This window comes from Leptonychotes weddellii, chromosome 7 (genome assembly GCF_054177405.1).
Source record: "Leptonychotes weddellii isolate Sample4059 chromosome 7, ASM5417740v2, whole genome shotgun sequence".
NCBI lineage: Eukaryota > Metazoa > Chordata > Mammalia > Carnivora > Phocidae > Leptonychotes > Leptonychotes weddellii.
This window is the reverse complement of record NC_138375.1, coordinates 77,604,612-77,628,954: the sequence shown is the minus strand read 5'-3', so window position 1 is coordinate 77,628,954 and position 24,343 is coordinate 77,604,612. Positions and strand designations below refer to the sequence as shown.

The following is a 24,343-nucleotide window of genomic DNA, read 5'->3' as shown; positions in this document are numbered from 1 at the left end:
TCAGCATTGTGCAGGATCTTTTAAGTAGATGGTCTCCCTTAGGCCCACAACCACCCTTCATATTAGGTAGTGTGAACTCAATTTTACTGTTAAAGAATTAAGACTAAGAGATTAAGGACACAAATGTGAATGTTTTGGGAGAAAATCAAGTTTATTTTAATAGAATGATTGCAATTGCTCATTTATTAAGCTATCCCAGAAAACTGTTTTAACAGGTTTTTTCCAGTCTTTTTCTTTTGTAGTGACTGGTTTTTATCATTGTTAGAATATTAGGTATTTGATTTAATTCTATTTTGGGGATAATGAAAGACACAGAGTTGTTTTCTTTCTACTACACTTTTGTTCATTGCTGTCTCTTCAGTAACCAAATGAAGCACTAAATATCAGTAGGCACTCAATGGTTTTTTTTTTTTTTTTTAAAGATTTTATTTATTTATTTGACAGAGAGAGACATAGTGAGAGCAGGAACACAAGCAGGGGGAATAGGAGAGGGAGAAGCAGGCTTCCCGCGGAGCAGGGAGCCCGATATGGGACTCGATCCCAGGACCCTGGGATCATGACCTGAGCCGAAGGCAGACGCTTAACGACTGAGCCACCCAGGCGCCCCCACTCAATGGGTTTTAACAGAAAGAAAGAAAGAAAGAAAAGAGAAAAAAGGGGACAGAAAGAGGGAGAGAGGAAGGAAGGAAAAAAAAGGGAAGAAGGTGGGAAGAGACAAGAGATAATTTGCTGCTTGGCACATAAAAAGCTTTGGTAAAGATAGAGTAAGTTTCACCTACCTATGACATTGGAGTGTTGAGGAAGTGGGATGGTGGAGAGTTAACATTTATCAGAATTTGCTATATGACATGCATTGTTAGGCACTTTACACCTGTAACTTCATTAGTCCTAAAGCCTATCAAATGAGCCCTTTATTATTGTTTCCATTTTTACAGATGAGAAAATTGTGTTCAGCATGGTTAAATTTTTTATCCAATGTCACACAACTCACAAGTGGCACAGTCAAGATTTAAATCTGTATCTGTCTGTCTTACAAGACTTATATTTTTAATGGTTTATTCAGTCACTCATTTAGCAAACATTTACTAATTGATGTATCACTCTTCTCAGAGAATCTCATCTTTTCTCATACCTTACAATATCACACGTAGCTCCAAAGTATTTCTTCAATCAAAACCTCTCCTCTGAACTCTAGACTTGTATACCCACATGCCTTTTTGACATTCCCACTTGGCAGCCTGTACATACTTCAACCTAATATGTACAAATAAAATTCTAGATTTTAGCCCCAAATGTGTCTTTTTCTGGGTCTTTACTTTCTCTGAAAATTACACAACTATCCATATAGCTAATAAAATCAGAAAACTGGGAGTCATCTTTACCTCCTTTCTTTGTTTTATTTTTTAACTCTCAAATCTTAGCTTCATGCTTTACCTGACCTTATAAGACCCATGCCCTGTCTCCATCTCTACCTGTCTTGCTTCCCATTTGCTAGTCATGTAGGCATTCTGGCAGTTTTGAGAACAGATCAAACTCTTTCTTACAAAAGGATTTTGTACTTGATACCATCTTCCTAGAATGCTTACTCCATTGTTTCTCTCAGGTCTCAGCTTAAATGAAACCTCCTCAGAGAAATTTGGTCTTGACAAACCATAATTAAAAAAATAATTCTAAGTAGGTTCCTTGTTCTTCTCTGTATCATAGTACTCTGTTCATTTTCTTCCTACTACTTGGAACAGTCTGGACTTATTTTACTTCTTTGTTTACTTGTTAAGTGTGTCTTCACATAGACTAAGTTCCATGACTCATAGAATTTGTCTGTCTGGTTCGTTGCTGCAAATCTGTGATGACTGGGCACTGGGCTTGGTACCTAGAAGATATATGATAGATACTGGCTGAGTCCACAGATAATGTTCAGCAGAACCTCTTAAAGTATACCTGTGCCTTCAGGAGCTTGTTCTGAGGCCCATAATTATATCCATTTTACAAACAAGGACTTTTTTGTGTCTATCAGAATTTTGTCTTCAACCTCTTCTATTTTCTCTTTCAGCTCTCCATGGATTAGAGACTCCTAAATCTAACCCTTTTGCTCAGACATGTCTTTTAATTTTAGGCTTTGATTACTGTGAGTATTCTGGGCATAATGCAGGCAACTGAAACACTTTTTTCAAAGCCAAACTGTGATTTTCTCCACAAATTTCTTTTCTTTCTGTATAATATATCTAGATTGGTGTCAACGCAATTCACCTAGTCCACCAAATCTGCTAGCAATTTGAGACCTCACAGACTATTGCTCTGTTTCATCCCGCATCTAATCAGTGAAGTCCAGCCAACTTTAACCCAGATATGTCTCTCAGTCTGATTCCTTATCATACCCTTGCTGACCAACTCCAGCATCAAGCAAGGTGCTTTTTGCATTGTAGTTGGTGTTTAATGACTATTTTCAAAATAAGTGATGATCAGAGAGGTCAGATGGGTTCCTCAAGGAAATGTGTCTTGTGTGGAAGGTTTGCACTTAGGTTTTCTGACTCTTTTGCCTGCTGTAGTGTTGACATAAAGGGCCACTTTCAGGAGGAGATTTTATAGCCTTCTGTAATCTACACTGTTTCTTCCTTCTATCCTATAAATCAATCCCAAATAAATTTATGACCTAAAGAAAAGTAACATGCTTTGTATACAAACATAGCCCAAGATTAACCCTGCCTTCCAAGCAGTTCACCCAAGTTCCTTCTATAAAATGACATTCTGTACTTGCTTACTTGGATTATGTTATGTATACTTCACAGTTAATTTAAATATGCAGATTAGCACAGTGCACTTAAGACTGATGAAAAACTCTCTGTGATCTAGTAGTTCATATATATATATTTGCAGTCATCAGATATAAGATTATTCTGATTTAAAAGAATGAGATTAAATTCTATCAGCTTTTAAAAAATCTAAGATAATTTAAGTCACTTGGATTTTCACATACATGTTCACTTTATTAACTCATTAGTAACTTCAGCATGGTTCAGTAAACTAAAATGGAAATAAACTATTTTCAAAATGTTAGGGCAGTTTTTGTATTAGGTTGGTTATTAAATATTATTTTATGATATTCTTGCAAACTGAATGTTATCTCCCCTGGGATTTTATAAATGTTTAGTAAATATCTTTATAGTCTGAAACAGGAGTTGGCAAACTATGGCCAGTGGGCCAAATATAGCCTACCACCTGTTTTGTATGGCTGCAAACTAAGAATAGTTTTTGTATTTTTAAGTGGTTGAAAAAAATTTAAAAAATGACATTTTGTAACATATGAAAAATGATATGAAATTAACATTTCAGTGCTTATAAATCAAGTTTTATTGAGACACAGCCATGCTCCTTCATTTGTGTGTTACCTATGGTTGCTTTTGTGCTACAGCTGCACAGTTGAGCAGCTGCAAATGGCCTGCAAAGCTGAAATATTTACTTTCTGGACCTTTACAGAAAACATTTGCCTACCCCTGGTTTAAAATACTATAGCCAAGACTGCCCATATTCCCTCAGGTTCCACCCCTGTATTGCAAATGCCTTGTCACTGTCTGAGGGCTTTCTCTGTGTCTGAGCACCCTTGCCTGTGTTCTCAGCAGGTCAAAGTTGTCCACAAATCAACAGCCCTCAATCAGTGATAGCAGATAAATACCCGTAGATCAGGCATGTTCAAGGCCAACAGATTTTTTTTTTTTTTTTTAAATGGGGTATCAAGTCTGGTTGCCCATAGTGCTACCTGTCTTGACAAAACACCCCTCTCTGACTTCCCACCCCACCATTTTTTCCTGGGACCTCCTCTCAAATGAGCTGCTTGTACTAGAATCCTTGTTGCAGAGTATGCTTCTGGGGGAAATCCATACTGAGACAAATGTGAATTATTTGTGTATATATATTATGTAGGGTGTCACTTTGATGTATAAGCTACCCAGGTGTGATGAAAAATTTATAACCAAACATTTGGGCCATTTTTTTTCTTACTACTAAAGGAAAGACAGGTTTTATTAATTGATAGTTTTATTCTGTGTGACATTTATTGGCCAAATTTATCCTGAAAGATGCAGTTTGATAATTTTCTCATATTTTTGAACACAAATGCCTATTCCAGGAGAGTTATTCTTGAAGTATTGAATTAATTTTTCATATTGTAAAATCTTCCTTTCCTCCTTTGTGAAATTTATATTTTCTTTTTTTTTACTAATAAAGCTTTTTGCTATGTCTTTAGAAAACTTCCACTCAAATTTTATTTTGCATCAATAATAGATGGAAACAAACACAGCATCAGAGGTAGCCAAGAGAATTTTTTTCCATATGATAATTAGCTATAGGCTCAGAATGTTTAAGAATAAATATTTCATAACTCTGTGGAAAATGCCCATATGTTTTCCTTGTATATGTCTCATATTATTTCCCTAGTGGTTAGTAAAAATCAGTAGTGTCAGACCTAAATCTCTTCCATTTTTCTTTTGTTCAGGATTCTATAGGTGTCTATATCTTGAATAAAACTTTAATATTACTACTTTAATTACATCACGTTTTTTTCATTTGCTTAATGAACATAATAGTTGATGCCCCTAAACTATTATAAAGTATGGAATAGATATTTAAGAGATTTAATTGAAAAAAAAACTGGAGGAATAAAATATTTGATTTGTTTGGGTCAAATAACTATTTTCTAGTTTAAACAAATAGACTGCCTCAAATTACTTTGAGATTTCCCAGTTTGTGTGTGTGTGTTTGTGTGTGTGTGTGTGTGTATGCAGTATATAGTTTAAGGACTTTGAGACATGGTTATATGAAAAAAAGTTGAATTACCATGTTTAAAATACTACTATTTGTGTAAAAAACATGCCTAGGATATATTTAGGATGATACACAGGAAACCAGTAGTGGTGCTTTTCTTTGTGGAGGGGAACAGAGACTAGGATCAGTGGTGAGAGGGAGACATATTTTCAACTATACACTCTATTGCACTGTTTGTGGTTTTGTTTTTGCCATTTATGTGAATAACTTAAAAGGAACTTAGAAAGAAAAGAAAGAAGGAAGAAAGAAAGGAAGAAGGCTGTTGGCATTAGAGGGACCCAGGTGTGAAATCTGTGACGTCATTTCCTAACCATATGATTATATTCATATTGCTTAATCTCTCCGCTCTCATCTATAAAGTGCAGATAATACAATTATAATACATAGATTAAAGCACATAGCATACAGCCTGGCGCACAGTAAGTCTCCAATAAGTGGTTATGTGACTGTACACAATTGTTAGTATTTAAGGGAATCTTCTTCCCTGACTTTTACAAAGGGTAGGCTTTTTATTTATCCACTCACTCGACACATGTTTTTTGAGCCTTTTTATTGACAGGCACAATAATGGGCTGAGGAAGTCATACTGCATCACTTCTGTCATACTCTGATGGTCAAAGCAGTCACAAGATTCAAGGGGAGGGGATGCAGCCTCCTCCTCTCGATGGAGCGGTAGCATGTCATCTTCAGTCTACCACAGGCTGCCTTCTGGTTGCACATTATTATTTTTTTTTTTAAAGATTTTATTTATTTATTTGAGAGAGAGAGAATGAGAGAGAGCACATGAGATGGGGGAGGGTCAGAGGGAGAAGCAGACTCCCTGCCGAGCAGGGAGCCCGATGTGGGACTCGATCCAGGGACTCCAGGATCATGACCTGAGCCGAAGGCAGTCGCTTAACCAACTGAGCCACCCAGGCGCCCTGGTTGCACATTATTTATATACCTCTCCCATGCAAAATGTTCCAAGGTCCTACAAAATGTCATTCTGCTACAGCATCAGCTCAAAATTAAAGAGCTCTTCATCTGAATCAGATCCAGATGTGGCTGAGGTTCCTCATGTGTGGCTGCTTAGGTACAGCTCCTTGAGTTCAGATCCAGTTGCTCTGAAGACTTGTGCATTAAAAAGAGTGGTTATCTGTCCCTCTTTGCTGCTGTCAGCCCTCCCTGTCTCCACCCTTAACATGTACACTGGTAGGATAGAGATAGGATCACCAAAGTAGACATTTCCATTAAAAAGCAGGAGAACAGAAGGCTTATAGCACTTGGTGATCAATGTACGCAGGAAAAAGGACCCCCAAAGATCCCATCCTAAATACCAGAATGTGTGAGCTTGTTACTTTACATGGCAAAAGGGACTCTGCAGATGTGTTAAGGTTAAGGCCTTGAGATGGGAAGATTGTTCTGGATTGTCCAGGTGGGCCTAATCTAGTCACCTGAGTCCTTAAAAGTGGAAGAGGAAGGCAAAAAGTGAGCCAGACAGAGTTTGCTGCTGGCTTTTAAGATGGAGAATGAGGTCATGAGCCAAGGAATATGATGATCTTTAGAAGTTGGAAACTGCCTTCCATTTACAACCAGCAAGAAAATAGGGAATTCGTTCTTATAATCTTAGGGTACTGAATTCTGCCAATAACCAGAATGAGCAGGAAACAGATTCTCTCTTCAAGCCCTGCCAAAACCTTGTTTTTTGTTTTGTTTTTTTTGGTAAAGCTCATACTAGGTTTCCGATCTAGAGAACTGTAAGATCATAAATTTGTGTTTATTCACCAAATTTGTGGTAATTTTTTATGGTAGTGCTAGGAAATGAGTCCTCTGACCAGTAGTCGGACAAGTCCTCTGACCAATAGCAATTCTGAATTCTATCTGGGCACAAGCTCTCTGGTTCTGTCCTCTGTGTCATCCCTCCTCATCCATGTCCCAAGTGGCAGTGGCCAGATTAAGCCGCCTTCCTACCCTCTGTAGAACAGTGGTGGCACTTGGGCCTCTTCTGCTTTGTCCCCTTTCGTTTAAGCCGGTGGGGCTTTTGTTAGTACAATTTTCCTAAAAGTTTCTGTAAATCTTTTTGAGGTTCACTCCATTAGGTAAAAGCCACACCCACAGATCTCTACAAGACAGTGCACTCTGTCTGTCTGGCTGTCTGTCAAGGTGTGTGAGACAAAGCACATATTAGTCCTGGAAGGTTGCTTGTCTAGTGGACAGGGGTAATTTTTCTGAAGTCTTAACAAAAAGCCTTATAGCCACACTGAAGTAATCTTTACCCTTCTTATTCCTGCTTTGAGGATCGCTTGCCGTCTGGAAAGGCTGGGTACCAAATGACTTTGGTACTTTGTACAGCTTTTCCCTCTGAATTAAATCATAGCAAATATCCTTAAATGTGTTCTTGTCTGTTCTTGCCTGCCAGCTGATTATGAATATACTATAAAGCAATTGTTCTTAACTTATAATACACACCAGAATCACTTGGCACTTTTAAAACTACTGCTGCCTGCATCTTATATACAGAAATTTCTAATTTATCTGGGGTGTGATCTGGACAGGAGTTTTAAAAGCTCCCCGGGTGATTCTAATATGCATCCACGATTGACAACAGTTGCCTTTAAATAACATTTTACTGTTGTTAATAATTAAAGCAAGTTTTAAAACCTATTTATTTTGTTTTGGACTTCTCACCTTTATTTTCTGTGGGAATTTCCTAGAGGACCAAATGAGTGATAAGGAAATTTTGTTAGATTTCCATGTTTTAGCAAATTATTAAATTCAGAGTAAAAAAACTGTATAGCTTTTTAATTTTATAAAGTCATTGTGACACAAATCAGAAATTTCACAGCCATCCTAAGAATAGTGTGAATAGATGCTTTCAATTAAATCTATGGAAATACTGTTTCTAGCTTTTATATTAGGCATTTTGGGAATGATTATCAAATCTTTAGTAAACTGTTTAGCTTATGGTAGAACATTGCATTTTATAAGAATGAAATAATGTGAATAGGACTTCCCCTTACTGCCTGCAAATTAATGCATCCATAGTTGTCTACATGGCTATGTGTAGCTGTAAATTTAGGATATTCTGGTTCATTATATGCACTCTTTGTGAGCAATGTCTTTTTAAAACTGATTTTGGTTTGCATTAGAAAGAATGCTTTTCTTGTTCAGCAGCTGGGTATGAATTTAATTATTGAAAATAAATATGATCTAATGTTTCATTGAGTTTTCTGAATAACAGGATAATTTGGTCAGCATTGCTATCTAAAAAGGCTGGAAGAAAGCCATATCACACAAGAAGCAACTGCTCTGGTGAGGAGGAAATTATCGGCAAATTCATGTGATTTACTCCATTTAACATACAATTAAAAGTGGGTGTAGATTTGCCTGATACTCTAAATGCTTCCTTATCTCATGACTTGGTTGCAGAGAAATTTTGTAACAAAGTCTGTTGATGTGTGTTCTATGTTGAAAGTGTGGGTTCATAAACAAAGCCGCTGTCCCCTTGTAGAAACTTGCTTCTGACAGTGGCAGCTGGATCTGAAGGTGCAAGATCCGGGAGCATGTTGCCATGTGAACGTGTTCTTGGCACTGAAAGTATGTAGGCAGTGATGAGAAACAATGTTTGAAATGTATAGAACCAGAAACTAATCATATATGAAAAAGACTTGATGAGAGGCTTTGTTGAATTTGAAAAGAAGCAGGTATTGTGAAATTAAAAGAAACTTTTAGAATTTATCATTAATTAAAAAAAAAAAAAGAAAAATCTGCCAGCCATACTAGAAGATTGAATTACTTTTCTATTCTCCTTATAGAAAATATGACCTAACTGTTGTCATTTGAAGAAGTGGTCAATGAGTATGCAGGTTAAAAATGTTGAAAAACAGTATTAAAAGTCTGCATATTTGTCAGCTTTTAAAACTGAGTAAATTGTTATTTCTTCTCTCATTCTAAATACTCACTTTTGTCCTATTTTTAAAAAATTTGTAACTCCATAGACCACACAGATGTGAATCTGCCCCTATCGATCTCATTGAGACAGTTTACTATAATGTGCTGACTTCCTTATCTCCTTACAGATCATACCATTTAATTTCCTCCTTTTTTTTTTTTTTTTTAAGATTTTATTTATTTGAGAGAGAGAGTACATGAGAACGGGGGGGGGGGGAAGAGAGCACAAGAAGAGGGGGAGGGGTTGAGGGAGAGGAAGAAGCAGCCTCCCTGCTGAATCAGGAGTCCCTACGCTCCATCCCAGGACCCTGGGATCATGACCGGATCCGAAGGCAGGCACTTAAAGGACTGAGCCACAGTGGCACTCCAACTCCTGTCTTTAAATCTGTGGTTCTTCTGCTGACTGGATCGTGTCAGGGCTTAAATGTCTGGGTCTATTACTACTTACTGTTTGGGTATTCTTCCCTAGCACATGACCCCCTACCATGTTAATGGCTATTCATGTGCTAATTTAGCACTGCAGTTGTGTGTATTTTAACAGCATTGATCTGGAGAGACCAGGCCTTGAACTTCTCCTGTGGTTATTAGTGTGGGAATTTGGGGACGATGTTAACTGTTCCATAAAGGAAAAAGCACCATGGAGGCTTTTAGCACCTCGTAAGTCATAACTGTTTTCTCTTCCTGTGTTTGTCTCTCTTTGGAAGCTAAATTGGGATTGACTGGTCCAGAATATTGAAATGAAACATTCAGAAACTAAAGCAGGGGAGCGGTTATGAGAGGGGAGAGAGGGGGGAAGGATGCAGGAAGGGAGAGGAAAGGAGAGATTTTGATTTGTAGATTTGTAGTTGGGCAAATAAATATTAGCTCTGTGGCTACTAATGGGGACATCTACAAACTTCCTTAGGTGTAGGATATGATAAGACTACTGCTGATTCCATTTGTTAACCTACCTCAGGAGGTGATTTACTTCACTGGAATGTAAAAGGTCATCCTAATACTAAGGTAGCGAGCTGGCAGTGTGCATGATACCAGTTTCATGAATGATCAAATCAGTTTAAATCGTGGCTTATAAAGCTTTTGAAAACTATTGCAGTAGTTCTTTGGGTAAGGAAAAGCAGAGACCTCAAGTAAAAATCTCCCAGGTATTTAAAAAAAAGCCAGTTAATGAAATTTAATTTCTAATATTGAAGGAGGATGGAAAGGTAAATGAAAGCTATATTGATGTTTTAAAATTTAAGCAGAAAAGGGTTATGTTAATTCAGGGATTTAATTGTATTATCTGGATCTAGGCAATTTTAAAATTATAAATGATAGGGGATTGGGAGAGTATATATTTTTTATCAACTTTATGCCAACAAAATGCAAATGATATAAATAATATGTGCAGAATAAGGAGTTTCCCCTGCGGTAAATCATTGTTTTGGCAAATAGAATTTTTTTGCATATCACTTGTGTAGGGTTATCAGGAAACACAACTATTGAAAGTGATTTTAAATTTGTATTACCAAATCACAATATTAAGTCACATTAGTAACAAAGTAGATTCTCTGTGGAAACCATCAGATTTTGGTGGGTGAGGGTTCAGTAGGGCAAAGTTACCATTGCAAAACTCTGGCACTCATTCACTCTCCAGCTCCTGGTTAGCTGTGTCATAGTGTGCTGCAGGTACAAATTCCAACCTGATTGTTGAGCAAATTCTATACTTCTGCAGTTCAATGCAGAATTCCATGTACTCTTTCTTCTTGCCCCTAATTTTCTTAGTAAGTTCTGTTTGATATGTTGCCAAGGTCTGTTTGTATGTTACTATCTGTTCTTTGACCCTTTTCATCCGTGAAATGGCATTGCCACCTACCCACATTGGATAGGTGTGATGAAGAGTTCTATTTTGCAAGACATTTTCAAACATTTTTCCTTAAGGGACCCAGGACTATACAATTAACTCATTTATTAAGAGACTACCATGTGAGAGACTTGGTTGTACAAAATAATATGTGTATCACTGAGGTGTTTTTAGCTTCAAGGAACAAAGACTATCTCTAGTGAGTTTAGGGCAAAAGAAATGAATTGACTCAGCAGCAGAGAAAGGGTTGAAAATGTAAGGCCTTGGGAAGGTCAACAATCAGGGTGGCCCCAGGGATCTCTATGGTAAAAACTCATGGAGAGTCTGTTTAGGGCACTACGCCTAAAATTCCTTCTATCCTGTATGACTCTACTCAAGTTTTAGATCCTGAGAGAGAAAGGCTGATTGAAAACTTGGGCCAGAAGTTCCCCCTGGGCCAGTTGCAGTGGGAAGGAATCTTAGGATGTCATAGTCTTTATCATGTGCTCACCCCTTATTGTAGACCCATCAGAACTCCATGGAATAGAAACCCTTAGAAAGAATAGGGTACTGTTACCAAAACAGATATCCATTACAAGTTCTTTGGGGCACACTACCTGGACTTGAATAAATCTCAAAAGAATCAGGTAGTAGGATAAACTAACTAACCTACTGTATTAGTTTGCTAAAGCTGCCATAACAAACTATCACAGACTGGGTGCTTAAAGAACAGGAATTGATTTTCCTCACAATTCTAGAGTTTGGAAATCCAAGTTAAGGCTTTCTCCTTGGCTTTTAGATGGTTGTCCTCCAAATTCTTCACAAGCTGTTGCTTCTATGTGTCTGTGTCCTAAATCTCCTCTCTTTATAAGGACATTAGTCATATTGGATTAGGGACCACCCACTCACTTTTACCTTAATTACCACTTTAGACCCTAGATTCAAATAGAGTCACATTCTGAGGTACTGGGGGTTGGGACTTCAACATATAAATTTGGGGTGGATTATAGTTCAGGCCATAATACCTACCTACTAAGTTTTAGGGTAAATGACAATGTATTTAAGTGGCCAGCATAGTCTTCAATCAATGGTAGCTAAATATTCTTACCTAGTTTAGAACATTTGTGTTGATGCCAAGGTGTCAGGTTATTATCTTGTGCAAATTGTATTAATATACATATGTATTTTTGCGTGCTATATGTCTAGGGGTATATATATATATATACCCCGTAGAACTTGGTGCTGATATGCCCTTACTTCAGAAGACAAACATCGTTTTTTGCTTTGGCAAATTATATAGCCTCTCTTTTGTTCTTAGAGAATTCATAATGCTTCATCTATCACTCGAAAGAGCTATTGTTTGATACTGTAGTTCCAGGAGAGGCCCAGCCAGAGGCGACAGCAAGTCAAGCAAACCAAGAGTAAAACTTAAAATAGGAATTATTTTGTGTTATATCTTTTATTACTTTTTAGTGACTTTTTAAAAACAAATTATCATAGTTCTTGAAGTTTTTTTTTTGAGTGGGTGTGGGTGTGGTTGGGGAGGTTGTGTTTTAGATAAGACCATACAATTGCTTAAGGAAATCCTTTGTGTATGAGATTTGTTTCTTAGATTTCTGACATTCAATAAGTTAGTGTTCTGTGTATTAAAAACTATAAACCTTATCTTTTAAAACACTTGCACATGATATATGAATATATGCCCATTGTAAAAATTTAACAATATACACAACTATTCAGAGGAAAAAGTCAACATCTCTCTTCACATTTTCCCCCCTCTAACTTTCTCCATCCCATTCTCCCCTTGAATGGCAAGCATGGTTAGAATTTGGTTTGCATCCTTTTTGACCTTTTAAAATATTATTCCCATAATCATGTAAGAACATGCAAAGAATTTGGGGACAGAAACAGAACTGTAAATATTGTTTTCAAGCTTTTCTTTCTTCATCTAAAAAAATTGCTATTTTGGGTGAAATTTTAATACTAAGTTTTTCTAAATCTCACATCTGCAAATGGTGGGATGTGCAATACCTGCCATTTGGTGTCCGTAAGTGATTGGTGGGCAGTGAGCATGACAGTGTTAGCAAATAGGTCCAATCTGTTCTCTCTGCAGGCTTCAAAGACCCAGACTCTAATGAGCCATGGCAGTGTGAGAGTGAGCAGCATTTTACAAATAAGGGCACTGGATACAGAAAGACAAGGTAACTCGGTCAGGGTTGCAAAAATAGTGATTGAAAGAGCCACAACTAATCTCATGTTTTCTGACCACCAAACTACTTGCCATGTTATTGTGACACATATATTTCCAAAAAGATTGACAGAAGTCATTGCTTCAATGGCTTAATTTGATAACACTGGCTGATGCATTGCTATTTGATAGAAAGTAGATGTGGGCATCCAAGAAACACACAGTGGAATTTTTTCTAGATACTGCAAGTGCATTTTTGGTAAACTAATTTAAAAATCAGTAACAGAAGGTCTATGATGATTTTTTTTTTTTGCTTTGCTTTTGTAATTTTACATTTGACTAATCTTTTATAACACCCAAATGTATGGGCATGAGTTTGTGTTGAGAGGAAAACTTTATGAGCTCAGGAGGACCATAAGGCATTCAGAAAATAAGTTAATATTCTGAAGTGCATTAATTAATACTTTTGACTACCCTGACCAGTTAAGATCCTCAGAGACATATACCCCAATTTTGAATCCAATTAAAATGATATCCATTACTAAATTAACCCATGTACATTCAAATCTTGATATAAAATGACATAGTCTCAAGACACCAATTAATTAATCAAACATGCAAAAATATGTCAAGAAAATTATTAATCCATCTATTCTGATGTTAGATCTCAAAGGTCTTCAAACTTCTTATATATTAGAAGTATTATATACTATGTCAATTCTTCTTCACTTTATTTAAAAGATAATACTGAAAAAAATATTTCACCATATGTTTGTTTTAGATGCAGTGAAAAAATGTTCTTTTCAAAACATATGGTAATTTAATTAGGTGTCTCTGAATACAGCAAGGTTGGAAGGAGAACTGTATGAACTAAACTGAAAAAATTTGCTGCTCTCGTGTCGTCTCCTGCCTTCCCCATCAACATCAGTATCTTCTCTGGGTTATCATTGTTGGAGTAGAGAAAAATTTTAAGCACTTGAAGATAAGGATTGTCTGCTCTTACCTACTATAGTTATGGCAGATAGAATTCCTGGACGGCTTCCCCTTCCCTCACTGCGTAAACCTATGTGACTCCTGTTCTCAGTTCCTCTCACTGAGTTTTGGCATCAGTCCAGCATCATTGACATTTGTGTAATGTTTTGCAGCTGGGAATTTGCTTTTATCTATGGCTTAGCTACCTTTCTTTATGCAGCCTCATGGGATTTATCTTCATGGTAAGAGGTCTTGCATTTCTTTTTCTTCAATAAAAAGGTTTATTTTAAAATATTTCTTCCTTTTTTGATGTACTCAATCTCTGAAGAAAAAGTTTGAAAATGGGTTCTATATGATACAATGATAAGGACATTGGTTATTTGTTATGAGAAATGTAAATTTAAAAATTCATGTATTGAAATCTGGGAAGCAAAACATCATGGTTTCAGATGGGTTTGGGTGTGATCTTGTATACTGTTTTTTCTTCATTTTTCCAACTCATTAGAATGTACAAACATTTCCCAGTGTACTGAGCAGTAGGATTTGTCACATTTTAAACAAGTTCATGAGTATATATGAATAATGAACCTTTCCTTTTAGGACATCAGTGCCTGATATTCCACTGATAACTAGAGTCTGGATTTTTTTTTAAATTTTCATTTTTTTCTCTTTAATGTGCCTGACTGGAATGAATATGTGTTTATCTTAGGCATATGTTGTTTTCAGCCAAATTCATTGCTAACTGATATGGTAAGTTTCACTAATTTTAAGTCCTATTTTTATATCATTTATAGTAACTATTCTTGGTTTTGGTTAGCAAGTAAAATTGTCAGCAAACAAATGTGGATTGTGTAGCCATATTCATGGAGGGTAGATGCTATGGAGAGTGATGACTCATGATCATTCAATGGATTATTTGCCTTGCTTCTTTGGTGATACTTTCTATTGGTGAATATTGAAGAAATGAATCATTTTCTCTAGCTTTCACAGCACAGCTACTTTCTAATCAACTTGTTTTTGTTTTTACCTTGCATCAGGAGAACAGTACCTCCTGAGGTGAAATTCTATAATGAGCCAAATCTTCTTCCCTAGTGCAATGGCTTGCAAACTTTAGTGTCTATCAGAATCATCTGGAGGCTTGTTAAAATACAGATGGTTGGGCCTCATCCCCAGAGGTTTTGATTCAGTAGGTCAGGAATGGGGCTGCACCATTTGCGTATCACATGAGTTCCCAGGTGACGGTAAAGTTTTGGCCTGGGAGCCACATTTTGAGAACCACTCCTACTGTGCAACTCTGAGTGCCTGTCCCTTGGTCAGTCATCTTTGTGTCCCAGGGGAGACAGTGAAATGTTTTGTTTGCTGAAACAGGCTCCAACCAGCTCCAGGTCACCCAGATTCTTTCTATTTTGCTACAAAGCTTAGCCACTTAACTTGGGCTATTTTCTCCATGTGGCGTGGTTGGTTAAAAAAAAAAAGTAGCTCTCTTTTCTTTATTATACATGAAGATAAGCACCCAAGTCCTTTTCTCTTTATGAGTTTCAGGTAATCATTTTGGGGAAAAAAAAAGAGTTTAATGAAATATATATACTGGAGAAAGTTCCAAAGTTTGCAAATTCTCCTAGCAGTTATGTCTAGTCCATAGTTTCAAATTCTCTTTAAAGTGGTGGATGGAAGCCTCAGTGCGCTTATTTCTTGGGTTTTGTTCCCAAGGATGGAGCTCAGCAAAAGTCAAATACTCTTCTGATCTAACCATGTGGTGTCTTTCTTTCATGAGACCTCATCAAGGAAGAGCAATAGTATCTCCTTGATTTAAGTGAAAAATGTAAATATCTATCCTTGAGGACATCTGTGTCTCTACCTTACTTGAAAATTATTATCCATTTGGTATTATGTCTCTGAAGTGTCATCATCTATTTTGAAATAATGTAATGAGTGGTAAATACGACTTTAGAGCCAGACAGATTTGGATTGAATCTTGGTTTTGTATTTTATTAGCTGTATGACCTTGCATATATCAAGTAACCTGGCTGAGCCTTCCGTTTCCTCACTTATAAATTGGGAATGATAATAGTTACCTCATAGAGGTATATTTACTTGAGACAACAGTAAGGCACTTAGTATAAAACCTTAGAAATACTAGTTTTCAATTGGTTGGCAGCTATTATTGTTGGTAGTAATAGCATTATTATTTTTTTCTACCTATGTGGGACTCGATCCCAGGACCCTGGGATCAGGACCTGAGCTGAAGGCAGCCGCTTAACCAACCGAGCCAGCCAGGCATCCCAAGTAGTAATAATATTATTAATCAAAATACTAAGGTCCTAAAATGTTAGGACTACTAAATGACTACCTTCTAAATAGACCCCTTCTAAAATTACAGAATCTCAGATTTGGATGAGGCCTCAAATGAACCTTCTCTCTATCATTGCTTCAGCTATTGAGTACTTACTATATGCTGGTTGCTGTGCACTCTCTAATCTATAGCACTATTGATCCTCTAAATAAACACCTATGGGCAGACTACTCAGAATGGGCCCTAATCAAATGACCAAAGTCCTTATGACAAGTAGGGAACTAGAACACAGACTCAGAAGAATGCCCTGTGATTATGGAGGCAGAAATCCGAGTGAGCTCTAGGAAGAGGCAAGGAAGGATCCTCCCCTAGAACTTTCAGAGGGAGCATGGTTGTGCTGACATTTTAATTTCTTTTAGCTTCCAGAAAGGTGAGACAATAAATTTCTGTTGTTTTAAGCCATCCAAGTTTGTGGTAATTTGTCATGGAAACCCTAGGGAACTAACACACTTGGCGTTGGAGGTGGTGTTTGCCTTTAGATAATTCAGGAGGAAATGTATTGCAGCCATTTGTAGAAAGATTGATATGGAATTGTGTCACCTACTTTCTTCCTTGTGCTCATGGGATCAAAGTCCACCACTCTTCTTTTTCAGGGAAGGCAGAAGCTGGAGCAGAGAAAAAAAGCATTAAAATCAGGCTGAAACTGGAGACATCAAAGTTCACAAGGCACAGAAAAGGACAGTGGTATGGGACTTCTTATATTTGGGGATAGGTGGAAAATCTTCAGGAGGGGATCTGAGACTCTGGACCAGAGTGGGGTCCTAAGTTGAGGCTGAGGGTTGATAAGAAAGTAAATGATTGAAATAAAATAAGATAATATCCAAGTGGGTCACCTCCCAAAAGGCATTTCCTCACTCCCCTCTCTTAATGTCATAAGTACACTTTTTTTTTGCCTTTCTTTTTGTCAGATAGAGTATGTCTATTTAGTAAATTTTGAATGCATTTTAGAAAATGTTCTCCTCAGTCAACTGCTCAAACCATCTGTAGAGTTCTATGGAATTACTACAAAAGGTACCCTTTCCTCAAAACACATGACTTCCATCTGGTCAGATAAATTTCATAATAAATATACAAATATGTGAAATCCACATGAAAGTCAATGTTGTCAAGTTATATGTAGTCACTCTACACTGTATAATCCATCCAATCTGTATAATTGCATTGTGGCCTTACCTGGCACATTCAGATTGCAAGAACATATAGAAAAGAATGTGCCAATCAAAAGGGGTCGGTCAGCTTACTCCACAAATAGGAGAGAGTCACTGGAAAAAAATGTTAACATTGTTTATCCAGTCATTGTTCTGGGGAGTCAGATTTGTGGATTTGTCTGTCCCTACTGTGCAATAGTCACATTACGGTAAGCTACTGTGGCATTCTTTAGCATCTGATTTATACTATAATTTTTTTATATTGATTGCAGGTGCACCTACTAATTGTAATTTGACCTTTGACTTGGGCTGACCAGGCTGACTAAGTGGTTGGTTCCCTGTCATTGTTCTCTCTCACTAAATGCCTTAAGTTTGCCCTCTGGTACCAATGTTGTTGTTGCTCTCTTGTTGAAGGGTGGAACCACTCTGTCTTCTGACCTATTAGATTTTGTGGTCTTTGGTAGCATTCACTTCCATGCTGGTTGTTGGACAGGCACTGCCCTCACTTCCTTGTTGTGTGGCCTTCTCTATATGGCCCTCTCTATATGTGACCTACAACATGGCAGCTTGCATCTTGGAAGGCAGCAAGGGAAAGCATCTTCTATTAAAATGGACACTACAGTCTTAAGCAATGTAATCATGTACATCCCATTACCTTTACCATATTCTACTGGTTAGAAGCAAGTCACAGGTCCTATTCACACTCGAGGGGAGGGGATTATACAAGGGTGTGAATACCAAGAAGCAGGGATCATAGGGCTTTCTTTAGAATCTTTGTACCAAAACTAAGTAGATAGCTGCTCAACTACAGTTTATATTTCCTAGCCTTCCTTACAGCTAAGGGTGGCTCTAAGTTTTGGCCAATGGGAGGACAGCAGAAATAATGGGGGTGGAAGTTCTGGAATCTATTTTAATAAAGAAGTTTTTTGTCATCCATTCTGCTCTCTCTCCTCCTTACTGCCAATGGCAATGTAAATGTGGTGCTAGGGAGTGGTGTTGACCCTGCAGATGAAGATAAATAATCCTAGGAGGTCTCTGGAAGACGAACAGCATGAAAAGACTGCCTCCCTGGGTAAACTTGTAAGCAGAGCCCCTTTGCTGGCCCTGAAATGCTCACTTCTGGACTGTTAAATGAGAGTGAATAATCTTCTTAGCTTCTCTAACTATATTTTGGAGAGTCTTTGTTACAGCAATTTACCTTATACCTAACTAGTTCATTCTATGGATAGATTGTCTCACTATGGTGGGCCAAATGGTATTCCCTGAATAATGGGAACCACTCATGGACCAATCTGAACTGGAGGATAGGGTGTGCAGACAAAGAGTAACATACATTGGCTACAAGGGACTTCACATACTTCTTTTTTTTTTTTTTAAAGAGGCTGTTCTTTTTTTTAAAGATTTTATTTATTTGAGAGAGAGAGAGAGAGCAGGGGGGAGGGGTAGAGGGAGAAGCAGACTCCTTGCTGAGCAGGGAGCCCGATGTGGGACTAGATCCCAGGACCCCAAGATCATGACCTGAGCCAAAGGTGGATGCTTAACTGACAGCCACCCAAGCGCCCCCGAGACTTCACATACTTTTATATAAAAGAAGAAAGACATCACCTTAAAAGAAACTTTTATATAAGAGAAAAACATTACTTTAAAAAATACTTGTAGAAACAAAACCTAGTTTATAATATTGTCAATCCTTTTGGCATTGTTAAGGATTAAAATAAATAATTTCTTTAATAGATAACTGTTCTAATTATCTATTACTACATAATGAATTGTCCTAAAACTTAGTGGCTTAAAGCAACAGGACTTATTTTATATTTGTTTCTTATGATTCTGTGGTTAATTGGATTCAGCTAGGTAATTTGTACCTGGGATCAATATTCAGTGGTATAATCAGATAGTGGCTGGGGCTGGATCATCCCCAGGCTCACTCGCTCACTTGTCTGGAGGTTGATGCTGGCTCTCGGCTGTGACCTCAGCTGGGGATGTTGGCTAGAACACCTTCATGTGGTTCTCAATGAGGTCTTCCCTCTTCCTTGGGATATGGTGACTGATTCCAAGAGGAAGTGTCCCGAGGGGCTCTGGTGGAAACTGTATTACCTCTTATAACTTGTCTTTTTGAAGTCACATCATTTCTGCTGCAACCATAGGCCTGCCCAGATTCAAGGAGGAGGAGACATATACTCTCGCCAATGAATGGTATCTGAGGGTCTATCCCTTCCCCTTCCATTGAGTCTCATTCCATTATGGTATTTGCTCAAAGTCCAGGATCTTGTCATCAAAATCAGGCCCAGGGGCAAGTGAGTCTTCTTAAATGTGGTTGTTGGGGTACACCTTCTCGTGTCCCATTCCTCTCAATTTGAACTCCTATGAACTGAAGAGACCTATCTTCCTCCCACACCCCAACATACAACTGTGGCAGAGTTTCTTGAGGATAAAACAAGAGGGCACCTGGGTGGCTCAGATGGTTAAGCGTCTGCCTTCGGCTCAGGTCATGATCCCAGGGTCCTGGGATCGAGTCCCGCATCGGGCTCCCTGCTCCTTGGGAGCCTGCTTCTCCCTCTGCCTCTCTCTCTCTGTCTCTCATGAATAAATAAATAAAATCTTTAAAAAAAAAAAAAAAAAAACAAGAGAGGTAAAGCAGTCACTGATTCCTAGCCTGTGTCCAGAGCTTGGATTAGGGCTCCGTCCACTTGCCTGGTAGGTATTAGTCATGGCTATTGGTCCTACCCTCTGGGCCTTTGGTTCTGCCCTCAAAGTCGTCCTTTTTTTTTTTCCCGGTAAGAAATCCTGAGTTTGCAATGCAATAGCCTTTTCAGCCTGCTTCTTGCCTGCTAAATAGTACAGGTTCAAAGTCCTCTTTTTACTTAATATTTAGTGTTTGTCCTATCTAGTCCAGCGTGGCTGTGGTTCCACCAGAATAATTCTCTTAAAAACATTGTGTGTTTGGGGCGCCTGGGTGGCTCAGTTGGTTAAGCGACTGCCTTCGGCTCAGGTCATGATCCTGGAGTCCCGGGATCGAGTCCCGCATCAGGCTCCCTGCTCAGCGGGGGGTCTGCTTCTCCCTCTGACCCTCGCCCCTCTCATGTACTCTCTCTCATTCTCGCTCTCTCAAATGAATAAATAAATCTTTAAAAAAAAAAAAAAAGAAAAACATTGTGTGTTTAAATGTATCACTTTATAATTCTGTTTCTTCAAGCTAAGCACTTCTTTACCTTGGGCTCAGGATGACACTGCTGTGGGACAATATCCTTTAAGATTCTTAAAGGCCCAATATTTTACTGAGAAGATGTGCAGAGAACACTCCCACAGTTCTTGAAAAGGTTTTGGTCTGATTGGAAGGTTCTGCGAGGTACCACCTTAGATCTTTCTAAAAATATAAATAAAGAACTTACCACCAAGTCCTCAGTTTCATTTTTCGACCCTGTTTTCCTGATAGTGTACTGGATTTCATCCCTGCCCAGGAAGTACTTCTAATTTTAGAATCATTTGCCATTTAGAGAGGCTGAGAATATGAAATAGTTTTATTTTCAAGCCCAGCAAGTCTTGGCTCCTCTGTTCAACAGTTCATTCTTTAGCTTATCTCTGTCTTTTGCATTTTATCATAGGCATTGAGAAGAAGCCAGGTGGCAATTTCAGTATTCTGCCTGAAAAGCTCCATTAGCTAGATCTTGGAGTTCATTAGGTACATTTCCTATTTTCCACATGACCACAGACTACAGTGCTGCAATACTTTCCCCTCTACATAACAAGGGAGCTCTTTCCTACTGCTTCCAATGATATTTCCCTTATTTTGCCTGAGCCCTCGCTGACAGCCCCCTTGAAGCCCTCTAGGCTTCCATAATACTTTCATGGAGGCTCTTTAGGTTTCTACTAACAATCTCCTTAATATCATCCCACTTTCTGCTTGCAACCTGGTCCTATAGGTAATGCTACATGTGGTAGGATTGTGTTATGGCAGTGCCCCACTTCTGGGTATCAAAATCTCTCCTCAGTATTTACCGTTCTGAAACAAATCACTCCAAGGCATTATGGCTTAAAAAAACAACAACGCATTCATTATTACCTCTGATGGTTCTGGGGTGGACTGGGCTCGACTAGGCAGTTCTCACTAGAGATCAGTCTTTTGGTGGCAGTCAGAAGGTGGCTAGTGCTAAGACCTCAGCTCAGGCTATTTTTGTGGTCATTTTGGAAAATGCAATCTGACACAGTAGCTGTATCAGAATAGTTAAAATTTTAAATCTTATATAGAAACCCTCACTGGTTAATTACAGCAAAAAAAAAAAAAAAAAGAACTTACTGAAAGTATAGTGTGTGAATTATAGTATGGATGGAATGTCAGGAAAACCAGACTCCGAAAATGTGAACCAAAAAGCCAGTAGAAGGTAATGACAGTGTTGCACTGGATGAAGGATGGAAGAGGAGTAGGACATAGTCATCAGAGCAGCAGAATCTACTTTGACTCTCACCTTGAAATATGGAGAATGTGGGAATGTGGAATAGAAGAATATTTGGAGAATGTGCCTACAATGGGGAAGGCGTGGTGTATGAATCATGTACTTCATGGTTTCCTCCATTTACACTTTGATTTTGCTGCTCCTTTCATTGTAGTAACCACTCTACTACTCATTCTTCAAGAGTTGCTTCAAATGACTATTTTCCATATGCTTTGCTGGGTTTGCCAATTAAAATTGATTTCTCCCTCTTCTAACTCATAGTGCACTTTTCCCTTCTCTTATGAAACTTAGTGTACAATGTTTAGCATTAAAGTATGTGTTAACCTGTCTTGTCAGCCTAACAAGGTGTAACTCCTTGAGGGCAATGGCCTTGGCTTAGATTTTGATATATCCCCAGAGTATCTCAAAGCAAAAGGTGCTCAGATATATTTGTTGAATCAATAAAGCAGGTACCAAGTTAAAGATTCTGTAAATAGCTTAGTGATAAGTTCTGCATAAATATTTCCTTTTCATTGCTTTAAAAACCCATAAAAATAATTTTCTTCTTTTAAGGTATCATTAATTAAAGGCTTTCAGAAGTTTTGAAACTTGAAATATGCAGAAGTTTTATTTTGTTTAAAAAAAGTACTTTATTTTGAGATTAATGATTGGTATTACCTCAGAATATTGAATAAGATGAAACAGTGAAATCTCTTCCAGTAATTAGTTTCCTGATCTATATAATTTTAACCAATGATTTAAAGTGATTTTTGTTTTATTATTAGGCAAGTGCTTTCAGTGGATTACAAAGAGCTTTGCTGTTAGATCAGAAAAATGCTTTTCTTTATTTAAATATGGATGGGCTTATAATTTTTAGATTGATAAGTTATTATGGTTGAGAACCTCTATTTTTACTTTCATGCTGATGTTTTAATGTTCTGCCAAGACAGAAAAGTGGAACGTGTGCAAAATCAGATTTCAACCAAATAGAAGTGTATGTACGGTAAAAACTTACAAATTTGAAAAAAAACCCAACTATTTAGGAGTATGGTAGCCAGCCTTCATGATGGCCCTCAAAGATTTTTACCTGTGATATTTAGGACCTTGTGCAGTCCCCTTCTATATTGTGCCAGTTGGTAGTGTGGCCAATAATAGACTATTGTGGCGGTGCCAGCGCATGACTTTCATGGCATGGTTGTAAAGGAAGGTGCCCCTTCTGCCTTGTTCTCTTGGGTCAGTCACTCTGGACAAATTCAGATGTCATGTAATAAGGACATTTAAGAGCCTTCTAGAGAGTTCTACATTAAAAGGACAGATAGTGTCTTGCCACAAGAGTCAACGACAACTTGCCAGTCACCTGAGTGAGCCGTCTTGGAAGTGGATCCTTCAGCCACAGTCAAACCTTAAGACAAATGCAGCTCTGGCACCTGAACGGCAACCTCATGAGAAATTCTGAGCCATAAGTGCCCAGCCAAGCCACTCTTAACTTCCTGACCCAAAGAAAGCTCAAGACAATAAGTTGTTGTTTTAAGCCATTAAATTTTGGGGTAATTTGTTGCCCAGCAATAGATAACTAATAAGAAGAGGTGTTTGTTGGGGCGCCTGGGTGGCTCAGTTGGTTGGGCGACTGCCTTCGGCTCGGGTCATGATCCTGGAGTCCCGGGATCGAGTCCCGCATCGGGCTCCCTGCTCGGCAGGGAGTCTGCTTCTCCCTCCGACCCTCCCCCCTTTCATGCTCTCTCTCTCTCTCTCAGTCTCTCTCTCTCGAATAAATAAATAAAATCTTAAAAAAAAAAAAAAGAAGAGGTGTTTGTTAAACTTACAATATGCAAACATAAGGCAAGTAACTGTGATGAGAGTGAGGACAGATAAAGATTTCTTTAATTAGATAACCACAAAGCTCGCAGTGCAGATATTTTTCCAGTAAGAAGTATAGTTGTCAAGAACTAAGTAGAAAATGTGTTGGACATAGATTTGGCAAGGAAATTATTGTTTTTTACTGTATGATGATTTGAAGATGGGTACCATACTGTACATATGTTCAACTGTGACAGCTAAAGTTATTTCTCCATTAGAGATTTTTGCAACAGGTTCTATCAATATACATTAAGTATATAGCTTTATCAACAAAAAACATATGTCCATTCATAGATAAAAAGATTTCAGTAAAAATATCATCTTATTATTTTCAAAAATTCAACATCATAGCAAATGATGCATGAGTTTTGTGACATTGCTGGACGCCTCTCCATATGGGGAGCTGAGCCTGCACACACGCGGTAATGCATGCATCACCACATATTCACTAATGAAGCAAGGTAAAGAAATAGAAAAGCTTTTCATTCCCTCAACATGCAGCTGGTGTGTGATACCAGATGTAAAATCATTGATGTTCTTGCCAAGTTCTCAGGATCATGCCATGATTTATTTAAACTCAGGCAATCAAGAATATGTTGATTTTTTAAATTTTATTTTTATTTATTTATTTAATTTAATTTTTTTTTATTTTTATGTTATGTTAGTCACCATACATTACATCATTAGTTTTTGATGTAGTGATCCATGATTCACTGTTTGCATATAACACCCAGTGCTCCATGCAGTACATGCCCTCTTTAATACCCATCACCAGGTTAACCCACCTCCCACCCCCCTCCCCTCTAGAACACTCATCTCTGCCCA

At 37.9% G+C, this 24,343-nt stretch overlaps 1 protein-coding gene across 3 annotated transcripts in view; it reads left to right on the top strand.

The window, feature by feature from the left end:
- Nucleotides 1-24,343, top strand: part of LOC115943757 (uncharacterized) — a 61,399-nt gene that overhangs the window by 29,914 nt on the left and 7,142 nt on the right. For 2 of the 3 annotated variants that reach the window (XR_014147066.1, XM_081826578.1), the window contains exons 3-5: nt 12,681-12,768; nt 16,674-16,764; nt 17,501-17,557. Coding sequence is in view for 2 of the 3 variants with exons in the window: in XM_081826578.1 (XP_081682704.1) it covers nt 12,681-12,768; nt 16,674-16,764; nt 17,501-17,513 (192 nt within the window). In the remaining variant the exon portion in view is untranslated. The remainder of the gene's footprint in view (nt 1-12,680; nt 12,769-16,673; nt 16,765-17,500; nt 17,558-24,343) is intronic. The other variant, XM_081826579.1, reaches the window with a different exon arrangement.